General features: G+C 43.4%; 1 protein-coding gene across 1 annotated transcript in view; it reads left to right on the forward strand.

The window, feature by feature from the left end:
* Positions 1-22,401, forward strand: part of FSTL4 (follistatin-like 4) — a 435,284-nt gene that overhangs the window by 410,212 nt on the left and 2,671 nt on the right. Inside the window, exons 12-15 of the mRNA XM_010844523.1 lie at positions 272-390; positions 5,304-5,453; positions 14,083-14,190; positions 21,417-21,526. Of these exons, the coding sequence (XP_010842825.1) occupies positions 272-390; positions 5,304-5,453; positions 14,083-14,190; positions 21,417-21,526 (487 nt within the window). The remainder of the gene's footprint in view (positions 1-271; positions 391-5,303; positions 5,454-14,082; positions 14,191-21,416; positions 21,527-22,401) is intronic.

The following is a 22,401-nucleotide window of genomic DNA, read 5'->3' on the forward strand; positions in this document are numbered from 1 at the left end:
GATGAGCGGGGACAGGAGTGCATGTCTGGGAAGACAGCCTAGGGGTTGGAGGGCCCTCCGTGTACGTGTTGATTCTCAGCCCTCAGGCACTTGCTCCCCACTCACTGCCTGCTCATCTTGCCTCGCCCCTCCTGGACCAGACCTTGCACTCTGTGCCTACACCCGACGCAGCCAGGCTGCCGGTTTCATCTCTGCCCAAGGCGGCCTGTGAGCCTGCCTGGGGAACAGCTGCTAGGAAGGGCATAACCATGGCTGTGCTTGCTCCTCGCAGGCCTCAGTGTGGGAAACATGTTTTACGTCTTCTCCGACGATGGCATAATCATCCTGCACCCGGTGGACTGTGAGATCCAAAGGCACCTCAAGCCCACGGAGAAGATCTTCATGAGCTACGTAAGTGTCTGGCACTGGGGACACTCCACATCACACACAGCATCCCAGCAACATCACACAACAGCCTTTCACCATGTGCGCCACCGGGTTTCTTGAATTCCATTTGCTATACATGATGTGGCTCCAGATGCCTTCCTCCAGTGGCCACTTCCATGCACGGAGCCTGAAGGGAGGCCCCAGGAGGACAGATGGGTTCCTGGCCTCCACAAGTTCACAACCAAATGACAGAGACATAGCATGAATGGACAGCTTCCAAACAGGTGCTGCTAGAAGATGTGTAAGGTACATGGCAGCAAGGCCTCTCCAGGGGCAAAGTCAGAGAAGGCTCCGGGGGCAGGTGATGCCTGGGCTCAGTTGTGAAGAACAGGTAGGAATTGATGATGAATGTCGAGAGGAAATGTCATGAACATGGAGCACAGGAGCATAAAACATCAGGTCATGTTCAGGGAACCACAAATATTCCATATGCCTGGAGGACAAATGGATATGAGAAGGGCCTAAGATTGAGGATGACAGTAGGTAAGGGTCAGGGCTGATAAGTCCTAAGGGGAACACCGAAGGGCTTCAAGCGAAGGATGGCCAGCATTACGGTGCTTTGGAACATGTGCAGGGCCTCATGGAGGGTGAGGATCAGGAGGGCTGCGCTAGAAGCACAGAAGTGGGTGAAGAGGCTGTTGTGATTATCCAGGAGAGGATGGGGACCTGGGTTAAACCAGTGCTGGAGAGAATGGGAAACATTTAGTAGATTTTTGAGCTTTGGAGGCCCTCAGCGGTCCCCAGGGAACAGGGGAGAGAGCATAAAACATGTGAGTGGCCTGAGCATCAGAGCTGCTATGGACAGTTCAGAGGCTGGGTAGAAAATGGCAGTGTGACATGCAGGGGGCAGAGGCAGAAGAGACGACCACAGGCAGCAGGTCCAAAACAACTCTTCCAGCCCCCTAGACCCAGCTGCCAGGAGGCATCCTCAGGGCTGTGCCTCCCACCCCTCGGTTCTGTCCCTTCCACTGGTTTCCCACTTGGCCTTGCATTGGTGGATTCTTACTAGAGGTCTGACCTAGCTAATCCCTGGCTTCTTGAGGGTAGAAGTATGGCATTAATCCAAGAGTCATCTAACAGCCCCCATGAGCCCTCTACTCAAAGACATACAGTGGATACACTGGGCCACAGTGATGGGCTTGGAGCTCACGGAGCAAGTGGGCTTGGCCCAGACGAGTTCCTGAAACAAGTTTGTCATATTGCTGTGCTGACCGGTGGTGTATTTTACAGTGTTGTGTTTCTTATATTTGCAGCTTGGGAACAGCTCTCTTCCAGACTATTTCATTTGAATTAATCATATTTTAAAGTGTTAACCTCTGATAAGTTTTCCCTCCACGTGATAGCCATGAAACCATCTAGAAAGAGTTGTTGTTGTTATTTAGTCACTAAGTCGTGTCCAACTCTTTGCAACCCATGGACTGTAGCCTACCAGGCTCCTCTGTCCATAGAATTCCCCAAGCAAGACTGCTGGAATGGGTTGCCCTTTCCTTCTCCAGGGGATCTTCCTGACCCAGGGATCAAACCCGTGGCTCCTGCATAGGCAGCAAATTCTTTACCACTGAGCCACCACCAGCCCCCTAGTAAGAGTGGTCCTAGTTAATTTCTAGCAGTTAGGTTTGAATAATTGCAACCCATCACATTGGCACTAACTTCTCATATATTTGCAATAACCTAACCTGTAAGCTTGCAAGGGAAATCTCTCAAATCCTAAGCAGGGCTCAATTTTCCTAAGAAAGTAGAACATACACAGTAAGAGAGGTCCTGTAGGCATTTCAGGCAACTCAAACCTCTGTGAGCTATGGAACAGTCCCAAATAACAGTTTGCTCACCTACAAAATGGCCAGAACCTCCCAGGAGAGTTACAATGAGCTGACCCTCTTCCTCAGGTTCTGGTGAGTAGGCAGTTGGTGCTTCTCATCTCTGGCCTCTCTGCTGGATGAGAGTCCACTTTGCCCAGCAGGATGCTGCAGGGTTAGTAGGTCAGGGCACAGGCTGTAGAGCAGGATCTGCACAAGTGATATCAGAGCCCACCTCCATCACTCAGCAGGCCAAGTGGCTTAAGAAAAGTGTTTAACCCCTCTAAGCCTCTGTCTTTTCTCATAGGTAAATTAAGGTTATTGTGAGGATTAAGGGCTTCCCAGGTGGCGCTAGTGGGAAAGAACCCACCTGCCAATGCAAGAGGGCATAAGAGACGTGGGTTCAATCCCTGGGTCAGGAAGATTCCCTGAAGAAGGGCACGGTGACCCACTCTAGCCTGGAGAATCCCATGGACAGAGGAGCCTGGCTGGCTATGTCCATAGGGTTTCAGAGTCAGACATGACTAAAGCAACTTAGCACACAGGCATGTAAGGATTAAATATGATGACAGAGAGTGAAATGTAAAAGGAGAAAGACCTGCTTCAAAGCTATTGCAGCTGTTTAGGAAAGAAACTGGGCTTAAGCTAGAACATAGAACTCTGAGATTTAGGAGGCAATCTCTGTAGTCCTCAGGACTAATTCACAGTGAGTTGTGTGGGAGAAGGAAGCGTCCAGAATGGTGTTCCTGCTTTGGACTCAGCTGCCTAGATGCCACTGAGGACTCAGAGGTGGAGCAGGGATGGCGGCAAAGACCAGCTCACATGTGGATGGTTGAGAATGAGCTGACTGTAGGAGAACCCATGGGAGAACTGGGGAGAATGGTTCTGAGCTAAAGACACAGATCTGGGAGCCTCAGCATGTGAGTGCTGATGACAGCCAAGACAGGAGAGAAGATCACCAAGGGTGCGTGTAAGTGACTGGAGTTGGGCATCTGCACAGAACCCTGGGGCTGACACAAAGGTTGAGACAGCATCGCACAAGAGTCATGAGGAAACACGTGAGAATGTATATCACAAAAGACAAGGGAAAAGAAGGTCCTCTTTTCTCTCACTTGTTCTTTATTTGTATTACATTATGTTATATATTTCAAGCACCAGTGCTGTGTCAGGCACTTCACTAGGTGCTAAGAATAAAGCAGTGAGCCCAACAAAGAGCTTGCTCTCAAGGAGCTTATGATCTAGTGACAAAGACAAGACTCAGTGTAGGTAGACAAACAAATGAAGAAGGTCAAGTGGGAAATGAGAAGTGTAGCAAGGTAAAAGAGGGTGGGTGCCTGGGTGCTAAGCTTGTTGAGGCTAGAGAGGGCATCTCCAGAAGGTGACATATGGGCTGACGTGTCACCTGAAGGACATGAAATACACCAGGTAGATGTCTGGGGACACCAGTTGATCAGCGCACGGGCCCTGGTGCAGGAGTTCAGCATGAGTACAGAAGATGCGGGCACGTGCGTGCACAGAATGGGTGGGAAAGGGAGAAAAACACTAGAGACAGGTCAGAGGAGTCCCAGGAACCAGAGTGTTCAGGGCCTTGTTGGCTTCAGGAAAGACTTGGACCCTGTTCTGAGCAAGAAAGAGTGTTGTTGTGGTGGAGTGCGTTGAGCTGACTTGTATTCACAGGGATCCCTGTGGTTGGTGAGTCAAGAATCTGTCAGGGGAGGCCAGGGTGGAATCAAGGAGCCCAGCGTGGATGCTGTAGCAGTCACTCAAGGGACAGATGTGGCTTGAGTAAGGTGACAGAGGTGGAAGCGATCGGGAAGTTTAACTCTCAATATGTTCTTGGAGGTAAAATTGAAACGACTTTTATTCATTGGATGAAGGCTGAGGGTGTAGAGAGCAAAAGCAGAGTCAAAGATGCCTTCAGAGATTTTGTCTAGGAAGTAAAACAGGGGAAATGAGCAAGACTGGGAGGCAAAACTGAGAGTTGATTTTGAACTTACAAATTTGAGATGTAAATAAAATAGCTACTTAGGAAAGTAGCTAAGTCTGGAGTTCAGAGAAAAGGGCTGAGCTAAAGATACAAATTTGGGAGTTGTTAGCACAAGAAGGAAATGGCAACCCACTCTAGTGTTCTTGCCTGGAGAATCCCAGGGACGGGGGAGCCTCGTGGGCTTCTGTCTATGGGGTCGCACAGAGTTAGACCCGACTGAAGTGACTTAGCAGCAGCAGCAGCATGAGAAGGAAATGGCAACCCACTCCAGTGTTCTTGCTTGGAGAATCCCAGGGACGGGGAAGCCTCATGGGCTTCCGTCTATGGGGTCACACAGAGTCGGACACGACTGAAGCGACTTAGCAGCAGTAGCAGCAGACTGTATTTAAAGTCATAGGTGTGGATTAACAATGATTAGCAAAGGTAGTGGATTTTAGAGAAGTCATCCAGTAGTGACCCCTGAGCATTCTGGCATCTAGAGATCAGCAAACAGAGTAGACTGAACAATAGAGAAGGGTCAGACACTGGGGAGGGTGGAGGGAACAGAACCAAGAAACAGTCAACACAGTGTCAAATGATGCCCCAAGTTCAATTAAGATGATGGCAAAGCTTGAATATAACTGAAAAGTCGGCCAGAAGTTCAGTGAGAACACCGCCAGCTCTGTGCAGAGGACTAGCGCCAGAAGACTAAGGAGCATGTGAGAGGTGAGGAAGCTGAGGGTGTGTGTAGGTGACTCCTGCAGGAGTCTGGTCACTGACAAGAGTTGTGTGCGATGGACGGGGATGAGGAGAGGGAGAAGGCCACTCTCAAGAGTGGAAGCACACGGACCTCTCAGCTGCTGGCCCAAAGGCCGGCAAAGGGAGTTACAGCCTCAGGAGGAGGAGGGGAAGATGAAAGATGAACGGAACGTGGAGTAAAAGCTCCATGCATGGTGATGCGAGAAGCTGTGCGTGCTGTGCTCCCTTGGATGCTGCAGTGGCGAAGAATTCTGAGAGAGGAAGAAAGGAAGAGGGGAGGGTGAAGGGAGCGGAACCCAGCGATGGCAGGGGAACAGGGGATTAAGAAGACTTATGGCAGCCTGTCTCCTTTACAGGAAGAAATATGTCCTCAAAAGGACGGGGACGCCACCCAGCCCTGCCAGTGGGCATCAGCAGTGAACGTCAGGCACCACTACATCTATGTGGCCCAGCCCACACTCAGCAGAGTCCTCGTGGTCGACGTGCAGGCTCAGAAAGTCCTTCAGGTACATCTCTCTGAGGGAGGGGGGCGCTTCCAGCTCTGGGGCACAGCCTGCCACATCCTTCTTTGTTCTCTGCGCACTTCCCAGCTCCTAGGAGAAGTGGTCAGGCTAATGAAAGGATGTAGAGAAGATTCATTTTAGAGAAGTGCATTTTTCATTAAGCATGTATTGCCTACTATGTGCCAAACTTTGATCTAGGTGCTTGGACAAATAGCCATGAATGAACAGGTCCCAGAAATTATATTCTAGTTGGGGAAAGAGACCATCATTTAGAATTTTAGGGAGCTACAGATGCTAAGAGCTATTTACATGTTGAAAGAGACAGAGGAACCAAAAGACTGTTTTTAAGTGGCCCTACCTCTGGAGGTAAACAGAGTCTGAGATCTGAACACCAAGTGGGATTGGAGCTTTGGAGCACGACCATGGCAGAGGAGAGTGGGATGCAGCAAAGACAGAGATAAACTAAGGCCAGTGAGATAGCAAACCGTTCAAGTCTTTCAGTCAGGGGAGTGACATAATCTGACATCTTTAAAGAGTCAATCTGCTGCTCAGATTGGAAGATAGAACAGAGATGTGGTCATGGAAATAATCCAGGCAAGAGAGGATGACGGCAGTAGAGGCAGTAAGAAGTTATCAAAGTCTTGCTATATTTTAAATGTAGAGCCCAAAAGATTTTCTGCTCATGTGAATGTAAGGTTTGAGAGAAAGGAATAATAATAATAATTTTAGCAATAATAGAATGGTAATGCCATATACTGTGTGTGGTGGGTGGCATAATGGCTCCCAAGATATCCACACCCTCATCCCCAGAACCAAAGAATGTCACCTTATATGGCAAAAGGGATTTCACAGGTGTGATTAAGGATTTTTAAGACTTTTTATTGACTACAGTTGATTTACAATGTTGTGTTAGTTTCAGGTGTACAGCAAGGTGAATCGGTTATACATACAGATATAGCCACTTTTTTTTTAAGATTATTTTCCCATAGAGATCATTACAGAGTATTGAGTAGAGTTGCCTGTGCTATACAGTAGGTTCATATTAGTTATCTATTGTATATATAGTTAATACTCTTAAATCCCAATCTCCCAGTTTAGCCCACCCCTCTTTTCCCCATCTGTGATTTCTATTTCTGTTTTGTAACAAGTTCATTTGTATTATTTTAGATTCCACATATAAGCAGTATCATATTTGTCTCTCTGACTGACTTAGTATAATAATCTCCAGGTCCATCAATGTTGCTGCAAATGGCATTATTTCATTCTTTTTTATGACTAATATTCCATTATACATACATATTGGACATCTAGGCTGTTTCCGTGTCCTGGCTATTGTAAGTAATGCTACAATGAATGTTGGGTGTATGTATCTTTTCAAATTATGGTTTTCTCCAGATACTTGCTCAGGGGTGGGATTGCTGGGTCATAGGGTAGTTCTGTATTTAGTTTTTTAAGGAACCTCCATACTGCTCTCCATCCCCACCAAAGGTGCAAGAAGGTTCCCTTTTCTTCACACCCTCTTCAGCATTTATTATTTGTAGATTTGTTGATGATGGCCATTCTGACTAGTGTGAGACTTCACTGTACTTTTGATTTGCATTTGTCTAGTAATTACTGATGTTGATCTTTTCCGGTACTTCTTGGCCATCTGTACGTCTTCTTTGAAGAAATGTCTATTTAGGTCTCCTGCCTGTTTTTTCATTGGGGTTGCTTTTGTTTGATATTGAGCTGCATGAGCTCTTTGTATATTTTTTTAGATTAATCCCTTCTTGGTTGCTTTATTTGTAAATATTTTCTCCCATTCTGTGGGTTGTCTTTTCATTTTTTCATGGTTTCCTTTGCTGTGCAAAAGCTTTTGAGTTTAATTAGGTCCCATTTGTTTGTTTTTATTTTCATTACTCTAGGAGGTGGATCAAAAAAGATCTTGCTGCCGTTCATGTCAGAGTATTCTGTCTATGTTTGCCACTAAGAGTTTTATAGTATCCAATCATACATTTGGGTCTGTAATCCATTTTGAGTTTATTTTTGTGTATGGTGTTAAAGAATGTTCTAATTTCATTCCTTTACATGTAACTGTCCGGTTTCGCCAGCACCACTTATTGAAGAGACTGTCTTCTCTCCATTGTATATTCTTCCTTTGTCAAAGATTAGGTGACAATAGGTGCATGGGTTTATTTTGGGGGGTTTTAACCTGTTCCATTCCTCTATACTTCTGTTTTTGTGCCCGTAGCATACTGTTTTATAGCTTTGTAGTATAGTCCAAAGTCAGGGACCCTGATTCCTCCAGCTCCATTTTCCTTAAGATTGCTTTGGCTATTCAGGGTCTTTTGTGTTTGCATACAAATTCTAAAGATTTTGTTCAAAGTAAGGATTTTTAAATGGAATTTAAAGGGAATTAGTGACTGATCTGATCTGATCCTTAATTATCTGGGTGAGCCCTACCTGCAAGCACAAGTATCCTCATAAGAGAGAGGATGTGACAACAAAGAAGAAGGAGACAGTTTAAGGATAAAGCAGGTTTGCTACACTGCTGGCTTTAAGATTGGAGGGAAAGGCCATAAGCCAAAGAATGCAAATTTTTAGATTCTGGCAGCTGGAAAGACAAGGAAATACATTTTCCCCTAGAGCCTCTAGAGGGAGCACTACCATGCAGATGTATTTCTCCTGCCAGTGAAATTAATTTTGGACTTCTGGCCTCAAGAACTGTAATTATGGGGAATAAATTTGTGTTGTTTTAAGCCACCAAGTTAGTGGCACTGTTGCTACAGCAGTAGGAAAGTAATGCGCTCTGATAGGGCTTGAACAAGGCAGGGGGTGAAGCAGATCCAGGGGGAAATTCATAATTCCACTTTAGATTACGTTTAAGCTGCTATTATATATATAATCTATATCTTTAAAGATGTTATGTAATAGGTTGCATAAATAGGTCTGGAGTCAAAGGAGAGGTCTAGGCTGGAGATATGAGTGTGGGCATCGTTACCATGTGAATTTGTTAAATCCAGTGACCTGGAGGAGATCATGGAGGGATATATAGATAGAGAAGAGGTCACGGTTGGAGCCCTGAAGTACTCCAACACTTAAAGATCAGGAATGAGAGAGAGAGCCAACAGAGGAGACCAAGAAGGAATAACCTGAAAGGTAAGAAGAAAATGAGGAGAGGGTGGTTTTCCAGAAGCCAAGAGAAGAGTATTTTAAGGGAGAGTTAGTGGCCAATGGTATCAAAGGTTGCTGAAAGTATTTGTATGTTGTGAAGACTGAGAACTAACCTTGGATTCAGCACCACATGGATCACCTTGGCATGAACAAACAGGATGATAATGGCAGAATACAAGCCTGAGAGGGGTGAGTTCACATCAGAATCAGAGGGAGTAGGGATGGTGAATACAGACAACCATTTTGAGGGGTTTTGCTGAAATGTGAGTAAAAGTAGACAAATGAGGCGGTAGCTGGCAGAGGATGCTGAAGAAACTTTTAGGCTAGATGACATTCCAGCATTTGTATGCTAATGGGGAAAACTTCTGCAGTTCTTCCCTTTCTTCTGCATCAGTGAAGTAGGCAGTGGAATCCAGGACATAGGAGCAGATACACCAGCCTAAGATAAAAGCACGTTCACTCATCAGAGCAGGAAGAAACCGGAAGTATTCGGGCACAGGTGCAAATAGGTGATACAGTTGGTGGTAGCTGAGTGACCTTCTCTTCTGGTTGCCTTTGAAATAAGAAGGAAAATTATCACCAAGGCTGGAAGTCTAAGGAAAGAGGTGAAAGTTGGATGTGAGATTAAATTGACCAGGGAAATGTGATAGGACTGCAGGGCAGTGGTGAAGGTCCACTTAAGGATGAGGGGTGCAAATTTAAAGTCAAACCAGTGACGAGACTTGTATTTTTTTTTTTCCAAGGAATGCTCACTGTTGGGAGAAAGTTACATAAAACCAGGGTTTTGGTGTGGTTTCTCCGGGCAAATATGACAAGAGATTTTCTAGCTATCTTTTTGTTATTGATTGAATAATTTCAATCCTTTGAAATCTATTGAAGCTTGTTTTATAATCAAGCTAATCTACTTTGGCAAGTGCTCTATGTATACTTTAAAAGCATGTGTTTTCTAATGTGTGTGTGTGTGTGTCAAGTTGGATCATTCTATTACTCAAATATTCTAAGTGACTTTTGTTTAGTCAACTAGCTGCTAAGAGGTATGTTGAAATCTCCCCCTATGATTGTAAATTTATCAAGTTCCATCCATTTTTGCTTTGCTTTAAAATTGTAATATCTTCCTGAGTGGAAGACTTCTTTCAAAATATCCCTATTTATCTCTGGTAAAGCTTCTTGCCTGAAAGTCTGTTTTTGTCTAACAGTGTAGCTAAATCAGATTTACTTTGATTAGTGTTACCATGGTATAATTTTTCCATTCTTTCACTTTCAATCTATGTCATGTATTTAAAAGGTGATCTTTTATAAAACTAATGTATTTGGATTTTGGCTTTTATCTAGTTTAATGATCTTGGTCTTTACTCAATTATTTGATTCCTGTATATGGTTATGCCTACCATCTTTCTGTTTTTTTATTTGACCTACCTGTTTGTTTTTTTCTCCCCTCTCGCTTTTTTCTGGATTAGTCAAACATTTTTATTATTCTATTTCTCCCTCTAGTAACTTGTTGTCCATGCATTCTTTGATCATTGCTATTATTATGACCACCCTAGGGATCACAACACATTCTTTGCCTCAATACAGTCTCATACAAGTTATTACTTCATTTGCCTAATAATGGGCTTCCCTGATAGCTCAGCTGATAAAGAATCCGCCTGCAATGCGGAAGACCTAGGTTCAATCCCTGGGTCAGGAAGATCCTGGGGAGACGGGAAAGGCCACCCACTCCAGTATTCGGACATGACTGAGAAACTTTCACTTTCATTGCCTAATAATGAGAGAACCTTAGAACACTCTAACTCCTCTAACCCCCGTTCTGCCTTTGGCACTATAGTAGGAATGAATTTATTTCTACACATAATTTAACCCTGAAAAACATGACTATTATTGTCATTTATATTCACACATATATTTACCTTTTTCATTGCTCTTTATTCTTTCCTGAAGTACAGTGTTCTGTCTGGGATCAATTTCATTCTGACTGGACAGGTTTCTTTAGTGCAGGTCTGCTGACAACAGATTCTCATAGTTCTTATTTGTTTGAAAATTTTCCATTTGTAAAGGATGTTTTCACTGGATATAGAATGTTACATTGGCAGTTATATTCTTTCAGCTTTAAGATGCCATTTCATTATCTTCCACTGGTTTTGTTAACAGGTCAACCGTCAAGTTTTACTGTCTCTCTTTTGAAGATGACGTATCCCTTTTTTCTCTCTGGCTGCTTTCTAGATTTTCTCTTTCTTTGGTCTTTAATATTTTTCATCAGACTGGAAAATTCTTAACCAGTGTTTCTTCAAATATTCTGAGGCCTCATTCTTTCTCACCTCTTCTTTGAGAACTTTGAAAGAAAAAAAAAAATAGACCTTTTCATTGTGTCCCACACATCTCTTTCCCTCTTTTCATATTTTCCATCCTTTTTTGTCTCTTTGTAGTTCAGTTTGGGTATGTGCCTCAATTGTCTTTCACTTTACTAGTCCTGTCTTCCACCCTGTCTAAGGTATATTTAACAAAATCTATTTATTGAGATCTTCATTTCAGATCTTCATTTGCATTTTTTCACTTTAGAATTTCTGCTTAATTCCCTATACATACACACATATATATAATTATATGCACATAATTTCCTTATCTTTTTATATTATTTTCAGTCATATAAGCTGTATCTTGAAATGCCTAGTCATTTTTTTCTGAATGGCAAACCTTCCATATAACATTGTAGAGACTTTCTATGGCTGTCATCCACTGAAGAGAGTTTATCCTTTTCTCTGCTAGGAAGAGAGAGAGTAGAAAATGAATCCCTCTAATCAGGTACTGTGTTGAGCCAAGGCTGAGTTGCAGCTTTTATAAAGCTTAGTCAGCCTCTGATTCACTCCTAGTAGGTCACCCTTCCGGTCCTCACACTGAGAGCCTGGTTTGTTCTTCAGGACATTTTCCCCTCCGTGTCTTAGCTCCTTAGTATATAGAGACTGTGGAGAGCTCGGTTCTGAATTTAAGAGATTGCGGGGGGTGGGGGTTAGGCTTTCAACCTCCTGCTCCACACCACCTCAGTCAGAATGAGAATATGAACTTTGGTTGGAAAAGGTTAGGCAGAAAGGACAGATAGCGCCTGCAGTCCAAACTTCAGGGAAGTTTGTGAAGAGGGTGGACAAATAAGATAGCTGGAAGAGCATGCATAATCAAGAGGGTTTTTAAAAGAGAGAGAAAAAGTACAAGAATCTAGAGAGAGTGAGGATGGTGAGTTAAGAAGCTCTGGGAAGAAGAAGGCTGCTGGATCCTGAAGCCTTTGGTAAATGAAGGGAAAAGACTAGGAAGCTGGCAGAAGAGAGGAACAATGAGGAGCAGCTAGAAGCATGAACAATGGACCAGGGGTATATGAAGGTAGGAAAATAGAAACAACTCTGCTTAGGACTTCAGGGTAGAGTGGGTTTTAATCTGAGCAAGGCAGTTAAATCAGACTGCAAAGATGGGGGTGACTAGAGAATAAATAGACGTCAACGGGGATGGGCACCATGAAGAGTTTAGGTTTGTATAGAGTTGTGGTCATCAACAGAGGAATGAATTCTAGAGTACAGTGGGTTTATCTGAAGCCATGTGCTGAATGAGCTCATCCAGGGAAAGGAGGTAGATAGAAGGTCAAAGATGAAGACATGGAACATGCCAACATTTAGAAGTCAGGATGAGGAAGGGAAGCCAGGGAGGTGGGGGGGCTGAGGAAAGACAATATTCCCAGAAGGGAATGGTAAACCATGCTGAAAATTCAAGTTAGAGGAGGATCAAAAATTGATCTCTGAATTTGACATTAAGCTCTATCACAGTTCAGTGGAGTGGTGAAGACAATTAAATGGTTTCAAGGACTCCATAGACATTTCTTGAGGAAAGTTTTAACCAGTGGGGACAAAAATGCCCCTCGACTAGATCAGAAAGGCTAGAATATGGTGGACTTAAATTGAAGTTTCAGAAATTTGCTGACAAAGAATAAGTTACGGTGGCTGCAGTAGGGAAGAGAAAAAGATCACTGAAACCAAGAAGGAACTAAGAAAGCAGGGCTTTGAATGAAGGCACCAAACTAGGGCTCTTTAACAAACAAAGAGAGTGGCTAGGTCAGTGCGGAAGAGAGCAGGGGTCACAGCGGCATCACAAACAGTGTTTTGGAACTTAGAAACTACATTCAGTTCAGTTCAGTCGCTCAGTCGTGTCCAACTCTTTGCAACCCCATGAATTGCAGCACGCCAGGCCTCCCTGTCCATCACCAAATCCCAGAGTTCACTCAGACTCACGTCGATTGAGTCAGTGATGCCATCCAGCCATCTCATCCTCTGGCGTCCCCTTTTCCTCCTGCCCCCAATCCCTCCCAGCATCAGAGTCTTTTCCAATGAGTCAACTCTTCACATGAGGTGGCCAAAGTACTGGAGTTTTAGCTTCAGCATCATTCCCTCCAAAGAAATCCCAGGGCTGATCTCTTTCAGAATGGACTGGTTGGATCTCCCTGCAGTCCAAGGGACTCTCAAGAGTCTTCTCCAACACCACAGTTCAAAAGCATCAATTCTTTGGCACTCAGCCTTTTTCACAGTCCAACTCTCACATCCATACATGACCACAGGAAAAACCATAGCCTTGACTAGATGGACCTTTGTTGGCAAAGTAATGTCTCTGCTTTTGAATATGCTATCTAGGTTGTTCATAACTTTCCTTCCAAGGAGTAAGCGTCTTTTAATTTCATGGCTGCAGTCACCATCTGCAGTGATTTTGGAGCCCAAAAAAATAAACTCTGACACTGTTTCCACTGTTTCCCCATCTATTTCCCATGAAGTGATGGGACTGGATGCCATGATCTGTTTTCTGAATGTTGAGCTTTAAGCCAACTTTTTCACTCCCCACTTTCACTTTCATCAAGAGGCTTTTTAGTTCCTCTTCACTTTCTGCCATAAGGGTGGAGAAGTATAAAACAGTCTCCAGGTAGGACTGAGGAAGCTCTATTCTCAGAAAATAGCAGAGTTTCAGTTACAGCAGTAGAAAGAGACTCACCTGATGCTAAAGTCCAAGTCCTGGAGGTTCCAGGTGGGTGATGTACAAGACAGTCTGCACAAAGTTAAAGGGCATGTAATAACAGAAGCTTTCCAAGTCAGTCTCAGATCATGCAGGTGGAAGAGCTTGGGAAGGATGCTGAGGGTTCAGGAGGCCTCCAAGGCTTACAGGAGAAGTGATGGGAGGGTCCTGAAGCTGACCGTGAGTGGAAAACTGGAAAAAAGAAAAACCTGTGTTTATGTTTTTGCCAAGATGGTATGGGTCTTCTTTAAGTAAAACTTGCAAGAAAGGAAAACATTACTAACAACCAATTTTATGCCTCTGAGACAAACCCACAAAGGTTTCTTCCCTGGGTTCCCAAATGGGCTCATTATCCAGGCTGCTAGGCTGGATAGAGTGGCCTAGAAAAGAATCACTTTCTGCAACAACAATGATCAACTTGTCGCTACTTTTTTTTTTTAAGTCCATAGGTGTCGATCCTCTGCCGGCTAAGCTGTCCTATGACAAATCACATGACCAAGTGTGGGTCCTGAGCTGGGGGAACGTGCACAAGTCCCAACCAAGCCTCCAGGTATGTTGGGTACATGCAGGACAACACCCACCTGCAAGAAAGGACTCTCTCCCCAGCTAATCACCTTTACCCAAAGTATGTCCATGAAAGAGAGTAGGAAACATCCTCAGGACCATGCCCCTTACAGGCAATTAGCAGGGTATCTTCCACCAGGCGTGCTGCTAAAGACAACACTGATGGTAGATGGGATTCTGATGTCATGACAACCAGAAGGTGGCTCTTGGGCCCCACCTAGCCCAGCCCCCAAACACTTGTCTCTTCTCAGCCAGGAGCTCCTGGGGCCAGGCAGGAATGAACCTCTGGACTCCAAAGGGAGCTAGGGCTTTCTCCACCCTGGGCTGCATGGGCTGGAGAATACTGCCAAAGCAGGCACCAGCCAGTAAGGAAGCAGAAGGAAAAGAAGGAAAAGCAGTGGCAAGTATGTTCATAAATGAAAGCACATTACTGAGTGCTCATGGGGTGCCGGGGCACAGGAAGGTTCAGTAATTGGCCCCTGCTCCACCCTAGGTATATGTTCAGCCCTGCAGTCCAGCCACTGCACTGTACTGACTCCCCCTTGGGAAGAGCCTGGGCCCAGCACAACTGTGGGATCCCTTCTTCCACCAGTCAGGGAAGGTCAACACCAACCTGTGTTGAGAGTGTCTGGCTCAGCCTTTCTCACCGAGGCACATGAGAGGATTAAGCCCTACAGAAGGTGATTTAAATACCTGTTCCCTCAATTTTCACAATGATGGTACACAGAACCATTCCAGATGCCCAGAAGTTAACTCAGCGCATACAATGGACTCCTCAGGATATTAGGATTTATTCTCTCTCAGAACCCCAGTTGAGAAGGGCTGCAGATGGAGCCAAGTTCACCTTTTTCCCAAGACTGGTAAGAGGCCAGGGGACACCCCGTCTACAGAAGCTTCCTCCTGGGGACTGGCCACTCTCCTGGGCCAGGGGAAGGACACTACTTCATCTCCCACACACCGAGACTACTGCCCCTCAGTGGACACCATCAACACGTCCTGGGCCCCAGCGAGCTGATGACAAATAGTAATAATTCATTAGAGGACCTAGGAGTCAGAATAAGGTCGCTCAGAAAATTGGTTTCTCTGGCAGCCCTAAGAAAACAGGTAAGGAAATTCGAAGGGAGGGGCCACCAGAAAATATTTTTCTAGAGCTAAAAATTAACAAAAATGATTACCTAATTTAAAACTGCAGGAGATGAGTTGAAAAATGCATGGTTTCTACTGAGACTTAAATTAATAGCCTGAAAGATAAAGAGCAAGAAAATCCTCAAATCACAGAACAAATATAAGATTAAGATATGAAGTCTCAAATGACATTTCAAAGTCAAAAGAAGTTTAGAAAAAGTAATAGTTGGAATGGAGTCAAACATTCAATTTGGAATAAAATTTCCAATTTAAAAAAAGTACATCTTGTAGATTGAAAGTGATCCAGGTTAACATGATGAGAAAGAACACATCTCTGTTCTTCCTGGTAAAACTCTGGACTTCTAAGAATAAAGAAAAAATATTTCAAGGCAGAAAGAACACGTCACCTATAGAACAATCAGATTTCTCACCTGCAACAGTGAAGACTGTGGCATTGTGCCCACATGCTGCTAAAAGAAAAGGGTTGATATCCAAGGCATCATTTACCTGTCAGGACAAAAGAAAGACCTAAGCATATGCAAGAATTCAGAGAGCATATCACAAAAGATAACAGAAAAACAGCAGGTGAGCCAGATCAGAGACATCGAGATGGAGGAAGATACAGAAGAGACAAGAGTAAGTAAGAAATCTAGAGAGGAAGGTCCAAAATTGAAACAAGATGAATGAGGAGAGACTAATGTGTGAAAGTGGAGTCATTCAGTCGTGTCTGACTCTGCGACCCCATGGACTGTAGCCCAGCAGGCTTCTCAGTCCATGGGATTTTCCAGGCAGGAATACTGGAGTGGGTTGCCATTTCCTTCTCCAGGGGATCTTCCCGACCCAGGAATTGAACCCAGGTCTTCTGCATTACAGGCAGATACTTTACCATCTGAGCCACCAGGGAAGAGAGGAAGGTCCAAAATTGAAACAAGATGCATGAGGAGAGACTAATGTATAGTAAGTGCTAAATAAAGGCATTTGAATTAGAGATGTACTGAAAGAGATATTCTGATACCAGATTCTAAAGATGGTAAATTATTTCAGTAAAAGTAAAGATAGGGAGTAGAGGAAAGAGAAGGGAGTAAAAAGATTCTAACATGTCATCTTATGGGGATAAGAGAGGATATAGAAAATGCTCTTTGAAATTAATAGTTGAGATAGTTAACTATATAATTATTCCAAATGTGACAAACTGATTTCTCCTATTAAAAGCAGAGATGATGAGATTGGGTTTGGAAGGAAGAGAGGGAGAGAAAACTAGCTATAATTTGTTTACAAGAGGCATATAAAGTGGTGATAGGTGGATGAAAAGATGTTTGAGTGATAATATCAGACAAGGTCAAATTTAAGATTACAAGCACTAAATAGCATAAGGAGAGACATCATGTGAAGATAAACAGCCAACAGATAGCAAACAACTAAATACATGACACAAGAGTGATTAACAATACAGGAACTTGATTTTTAAATGGACTTAAATTGTACATACCAAGGAGACAGTATAATGACATGGGAAAAGTGAATAATATGAATAAGGAACTCAGTTTCATAAATATATAGAAAACCTTTCCTCTGCCAAATAGAATTTTTTCACATGTCCACATATACATGTATCAGTAATCACAAAATTTTAACAAATTTTGCAAAAGTCAGTGTTATAGGCTACATTATCTGATAATTAGAAATAATTAAAATGTGACCTACCTAATAAGGAAACACTCCTAGATTGTTACTGGAGCAAAGAGGAAATTAAAATGAGAAACTACAAAGTGTCTGAAAGCAATGAAAAAGAGACTCCTTCTCATCAAAACCTACGGGATCGAGAGAAAACCATACGCAAGGGAATATTTGTGTCTTAAAACCTGCAGAGAATATATTTGTATTAAGAAATTAGAAAAAGAACAAAGTTAACTTGCAGGAAGGAATTATTTAAAAGACCAAAATTAGTAGAAATAAAAAGAGAACAAAAAACCCATAAATCCTTCATAAACCTGATAAAGAAAAAAACATAAAATGAAGAATGTGAAGAGAGATTACTACAGATGAAGGAAGATGAAAATAATTGTCAAATAGTATACTGCAGCTCTGAGGTGGCAAATTTTAAAACCTAGAAAAAACGGGATTGCAAAATGCAGAAAAAAATAAACTGATCTAGTCAGAGAAAGTATCGTATGACATCACTTGTATGTGGAATCTAAAGGACACAAATGAACCTCTCTGTGAAGCAGAAAGACACTGACATAAAGAAAGACACTGATAAAGAATAGACCTGGGGTGAGCAGATGCAGATTGTTACACACAGAATGGATGGACAGCAGGGTCCCACTGCATAGCACAGGGAGCTTACAGTGTCCTGGGAAAAACCACAGCAGAAAAGATACAATATTTATATAAATATAAAAAAGAATTATGTGTGTGTGTATATAAATGTGTAACTGAGTCTCTGTGCTGTACAGCAGAAATTAATGTAAATCAACTATACTTTAATAAAATAAATAATTTAAAAAAACTGACCTAAGAAAAGGAAAACCTGAAGTAGAACAATTACCAGAGGTTTTTTTTTTTTTTTTTTAAGATTAAAGATTTACCATAGAAAAATGTACAGCCAAGTTTCTGATGCATTGTTTAACAATTAGATTAATACCTAGGCAAGAACATTCAGATGTATGTATTCAGAAAAAGGCAAATGATGAGTGGAGATTTTTCAAAACATATTAAAATACATTGAAGTTGGCTAATTAATAATTTAGTATTGATCCTAGAAACAAATACATTTTAGTGATAGTTGCCTAAAATGTAATAACTGATAAATGAAGCATATGAAATTGGTAAGGCAAATGCTTTGGGACCATAATCTTATCATTTATGGAAACCTAAAGTTGATCATTTAATCTTATTTCTCAGACCATTTGTATTCAGTGCAACCATTACCTTTGTGAGAGAGGCTGAGCATAGTATTAACTGGAACTGAGCAGAAGAGGAGCTTTTGGGTACAGCCAAGTTATAGCAAACCTTGCAAATGCAGATAGTTTTAGTATTATTTGAACTATCTCAGACCATGTGGGGGAAATGTACAGCTCCTTAGTATTAAAAAATAAAACTATCAACTAATCTCACAAATACAGAAGCAAAATTCAACATGGTATTAAAAAGAGAGTCCAACAATGCATCTAACTGCTTGAGCAGGGAACAAATTCCAGGATGCAATAATGGTTCACTCTTAGGAAATCAGTCAATATTACTCATAGCACAAATTAAAACAGAATAAACTATAATATTTTCAATGAATGCTGGAAAGGCATTTAACTAAATACAGCAGACATTCTTAATTAAAAAAAAAAAAAAAACTAAAAAAAAAAGGAATAGAAGACATAAACATAATGAAGACTGTTTCCCAGAAACCAAGAGCAAATTTTGCCTAAATGACAAAACAGTAAGAGCATTTTAATTAATATCAAGAATTAGACCATTATGCCCACCATCACCATAATTAGAAAGTCTGAGAAATGCACTCTGACAAGAAAATGAAATAAACTGAATAAACCTACCTTCATCATTGTGGACTAGTGTTCAAGAAACCACTGCTTGCAAAAACCGCTCCTGGAAATGACAAAAGGCAGAGCCTTTGTGGTGAGCAATTTAGAAATGTGAACCAAAAGCCTCAGTCCAGCAACGTGACCCCTCAGAGGCCATGATCAAGGGTGGGCACAAAGATTTAGTTACAGCACTGTGTGTTACAGCATTATTTACATTTGCAAAACATTCAAAATTCTATCCTAAGGTTTCTGAACATCTAACACTAAGGGACTAGTTAAACAAACTTGCTGTGACAAAATGAAAGTGGTTCTATAAATGAGGCTTGTTCCACCAAGGCCCTCCCCCAGAAGCCAGTGTTTAAACCTTTGGCATGTTGCAAATTTTGCCCATCGTGCTCTTGTCCACCACTCCCAGGTCCAGTTTTTAGCTGCATCAATACCCTGGCTCCCTGCTCTTCCCCAACTGTCACCTCTTAGCTGGCTTCATCCACCCCTCTGGAGCAGATGCTCAGCCTTCCCATCCCCATGCTACCAACTGACATCTCCTGATATCCAGCCACCTGCCTGCATTTTCAACCAAGCCCATAGATCCAGCAAATTTGAGAGGCTCAAAAGCTATCTTTTAGTCACCAACATGCCCAGCTATGTGTTGGGACACAGGCCAAGAAGGAACTCATGACTCATTGGAGAAGTGAGGTTGACTAGCCCATATCAGTTCAATGGCTCATGATACTGGGTTTTGAAGAAGTAACCTCTGCACACAGGTGAAGCGTGAATGACACTGACTGCTGGCAGCCTGTGATTTTCCATCTCTATTATAAGCTAAAATGACAGACCTGGTATCAAGCAATGATTGCATGGTTTCTTGGAATTCTCCGGCATTTTCACCTGGACATTCTAAGATCCAGTTGCCTAATACTGATATTTTCTTTTTCTTTTTTTCAAACATTTTATTTTGTATTGGGCTATAGGCAATTAACAATGCTATGGTAGTTTCAGGTGAACAGCAAAGGGACTCAGCCATACATGTACATGTATCCATTCTCCCCCAAATCCTCCTCCCATCCAGGCTGGCACATAAACAGAAGAGTTCCATGTGCTATATAGTAGGTCCTTGTTGGTCATCCATTTTAAATGTAGCAGTGTGAACATGACCATCCCAAACTCCCTAGCTATCCCCCGGGACAACTATAAGTTTGCTTTCTGTTTTTTAAGTAAGTTGACCTAATACTGAAATTTTCTTAATGTCTAGTTCTAAGTTTTTTCCCATGGACTTGGCGTAGAAATGTCATTCCGACTTTTTTTTTTAATTACAGGAAAATAACCTAACTTTAGAACTTAAGAGCTGCCCTAAAACTAAAATTCCCAGCCTACATCTTTCTGGCATTCTGCCTGTTGACCCCTGGAGGGAAACCACCATCCCCAAAACCCCAGCCTCAAACCTGCCAGAGGAGGCAGGGCAGGTGCAGAGGAGGCAGGGCAGGTGCTGTTTGTCTTGTCATTACAGTAAGAGCCAGAGGCAGTCCCACTCTTAAAAGGTTAAAGCATCCAGAGCTCTAAGCCCTGTGAGTCACAAAGCCACATCACAGACTGTCCTCAGCCCCAGGCTGCAAAAATCTGAATCCTTCCGTCTGTATACATGGTCACAATATAAAGATCAGAAAATGTGTCTCCCCTCCCTGGTCAGAGTCTAGCATCTGCCTTCTGTCCTGCTGGGAGGGTCTGGGCTTGTCCTTTGGGTGCTGCAGCCAAAACTGCCCACAGGTTGGCCAAGCCCCTCACCTGGCTGCAGGTCTGCCACCTGTCTGGGAATCACCCAGAACTTGGAGGTGGATGAGCGCATGCAGAAGGCAAGAGGACACAGGCTGTCTGGCTCAGTGTTTCCAGCCTGCCTGTGCCACGGTCTCAGCAGCTGGTGGACAAAAGCCCAGCCTGACCACAGGGGGCTTTCCAGCAGGGCTTCCATCCTAACCCCAGACATCAATCACTCAGCTCTGTCCGGCCCTGCCAGGGTACCCTTCCCTTATACAGACACAGCAGGGACACACACCAAGGAACTGCTCAAGTTGCCTCCTGCCAAGTCCACAGGGGATAAAGTTGCTCCTCCCAGGGAACAGAGACAGCCATGCTCTGTCACTACCAATTTGTACAAAACACAGGGCCTAATTCTTCACTGCTCATAGCAAGTCCCATTTGTAAAAGTGGAACCCTCCCCTGCATCCTAATCACCGACTCTAAGTGGCACAGCCAGCATCTCTGAAAGATGCCTGTTTTCTCTATTAAATTATGGACTCCCAGTGCTCAGAGAGGACCTCTGCAAGCAGCATATGGTGGAGACTCTCAACACAGCAACCTAGGCACCTGGTGTCAAGGGAAAATACAGAACCAGTCAACTCCACCATTGCGTATTGTGCTACTTCAAACCCCTCTCCCCCTTTTCCCAGCCAAAAGGAGGATCACTACCCGAGTGTGCCTGGGTCTGTAGGTTTCCACCACCTACCCCACCTCCGCTTGGATAGACCCTCACAAGGACTTCCATTCTATGTTACAGGTGATCACAGAGGCCAGCACTGGCCAGGGCCAGCGCCTCATCCGCACACCCTTTGCCGGAGTGGACGACTTCTTCATTCCCCCAACAAACCTCATCATCAACCATATCAGGTGAGACTGGCCCACAAGCGCTAAGCTACTCCATGCCCCAGCTCAGCCCTCTAGGGGGCAGCTTTGCACCGGGGAGGCCTGCTCCTTTCTTTTTCTCCCCAACTCCTTCTTTGGACCACATCAGGAACCAACAGAGAAACAGCCCCATCCCTGTCTTCATTGTTAAAGTTAAGAAAGGCACCCAGCTCCTAATGCCCTCAGGGACCCAAGGTCAGGAAGTCTTAGCTTTGGGTGAGGACAGTAAAGAGGAAACAACTGTGGTTAATTGTGTACCCTGTCCTTGCTATATGTTTAAAAAAAAAACAAAAAACAGGTAGTCCTCCAACCTGTTTTATGGATGAGGAAACTTAGGCTCAGAGAACAGAAGACATTGACCAAAGTCACACAGTCAGGAACTGGAGAGTCAGACTAATGTGGGTCTCCCACAGAAGGGGAAGGAGGTGGGGGATGAATTGAGAGAGTGCCACTGAAATATACACATGACCGCATGTAAAACAGATAGCTTAGATACCTAAGACAGATAGTGGGAAGTTGCTGTGTTACACAAGGAGCTCAGCCTGGTGCTCTGTGATGACATTACCTAGAGGCGGGGCGGGGGGAAGGGCTAGGGAGGATCAAGAGGGAGGGGATGAATATATATATATATATATACACACACACACACATATACTGATAGCTGATTCATGTTATTGTACATCAGAAACTAACACAACATTGTAAAGCAATTATCCTCCAATTAAAAATACATTAAAAAAAAATTTTTTTTTAAGTCAGGTCTCCTTTCGGTGCCCCCTTTGGCCTCATTCTCTAATAACCACAACCTGTGGCTCCTCTCAGAGGCCCCAGAACACCTGCTTTGCCACCATCCAAAAGAA

The sequence above is a fragment of the Bison bison genome, unplaced genomic scaffold (genome assembly GCF_000754665.1).
Source record: "Bison bison bison isolate TAMUID 2011002044 unplaced genomic scaffold, Bison_UMD1.0 scf7180017864203, whole genome shotgun sequence".
NCBI lineage: Eukaryota > Metazoa > Chordata > Mammalia > Artiodactyla > Bovidae > Bison > Bison bison.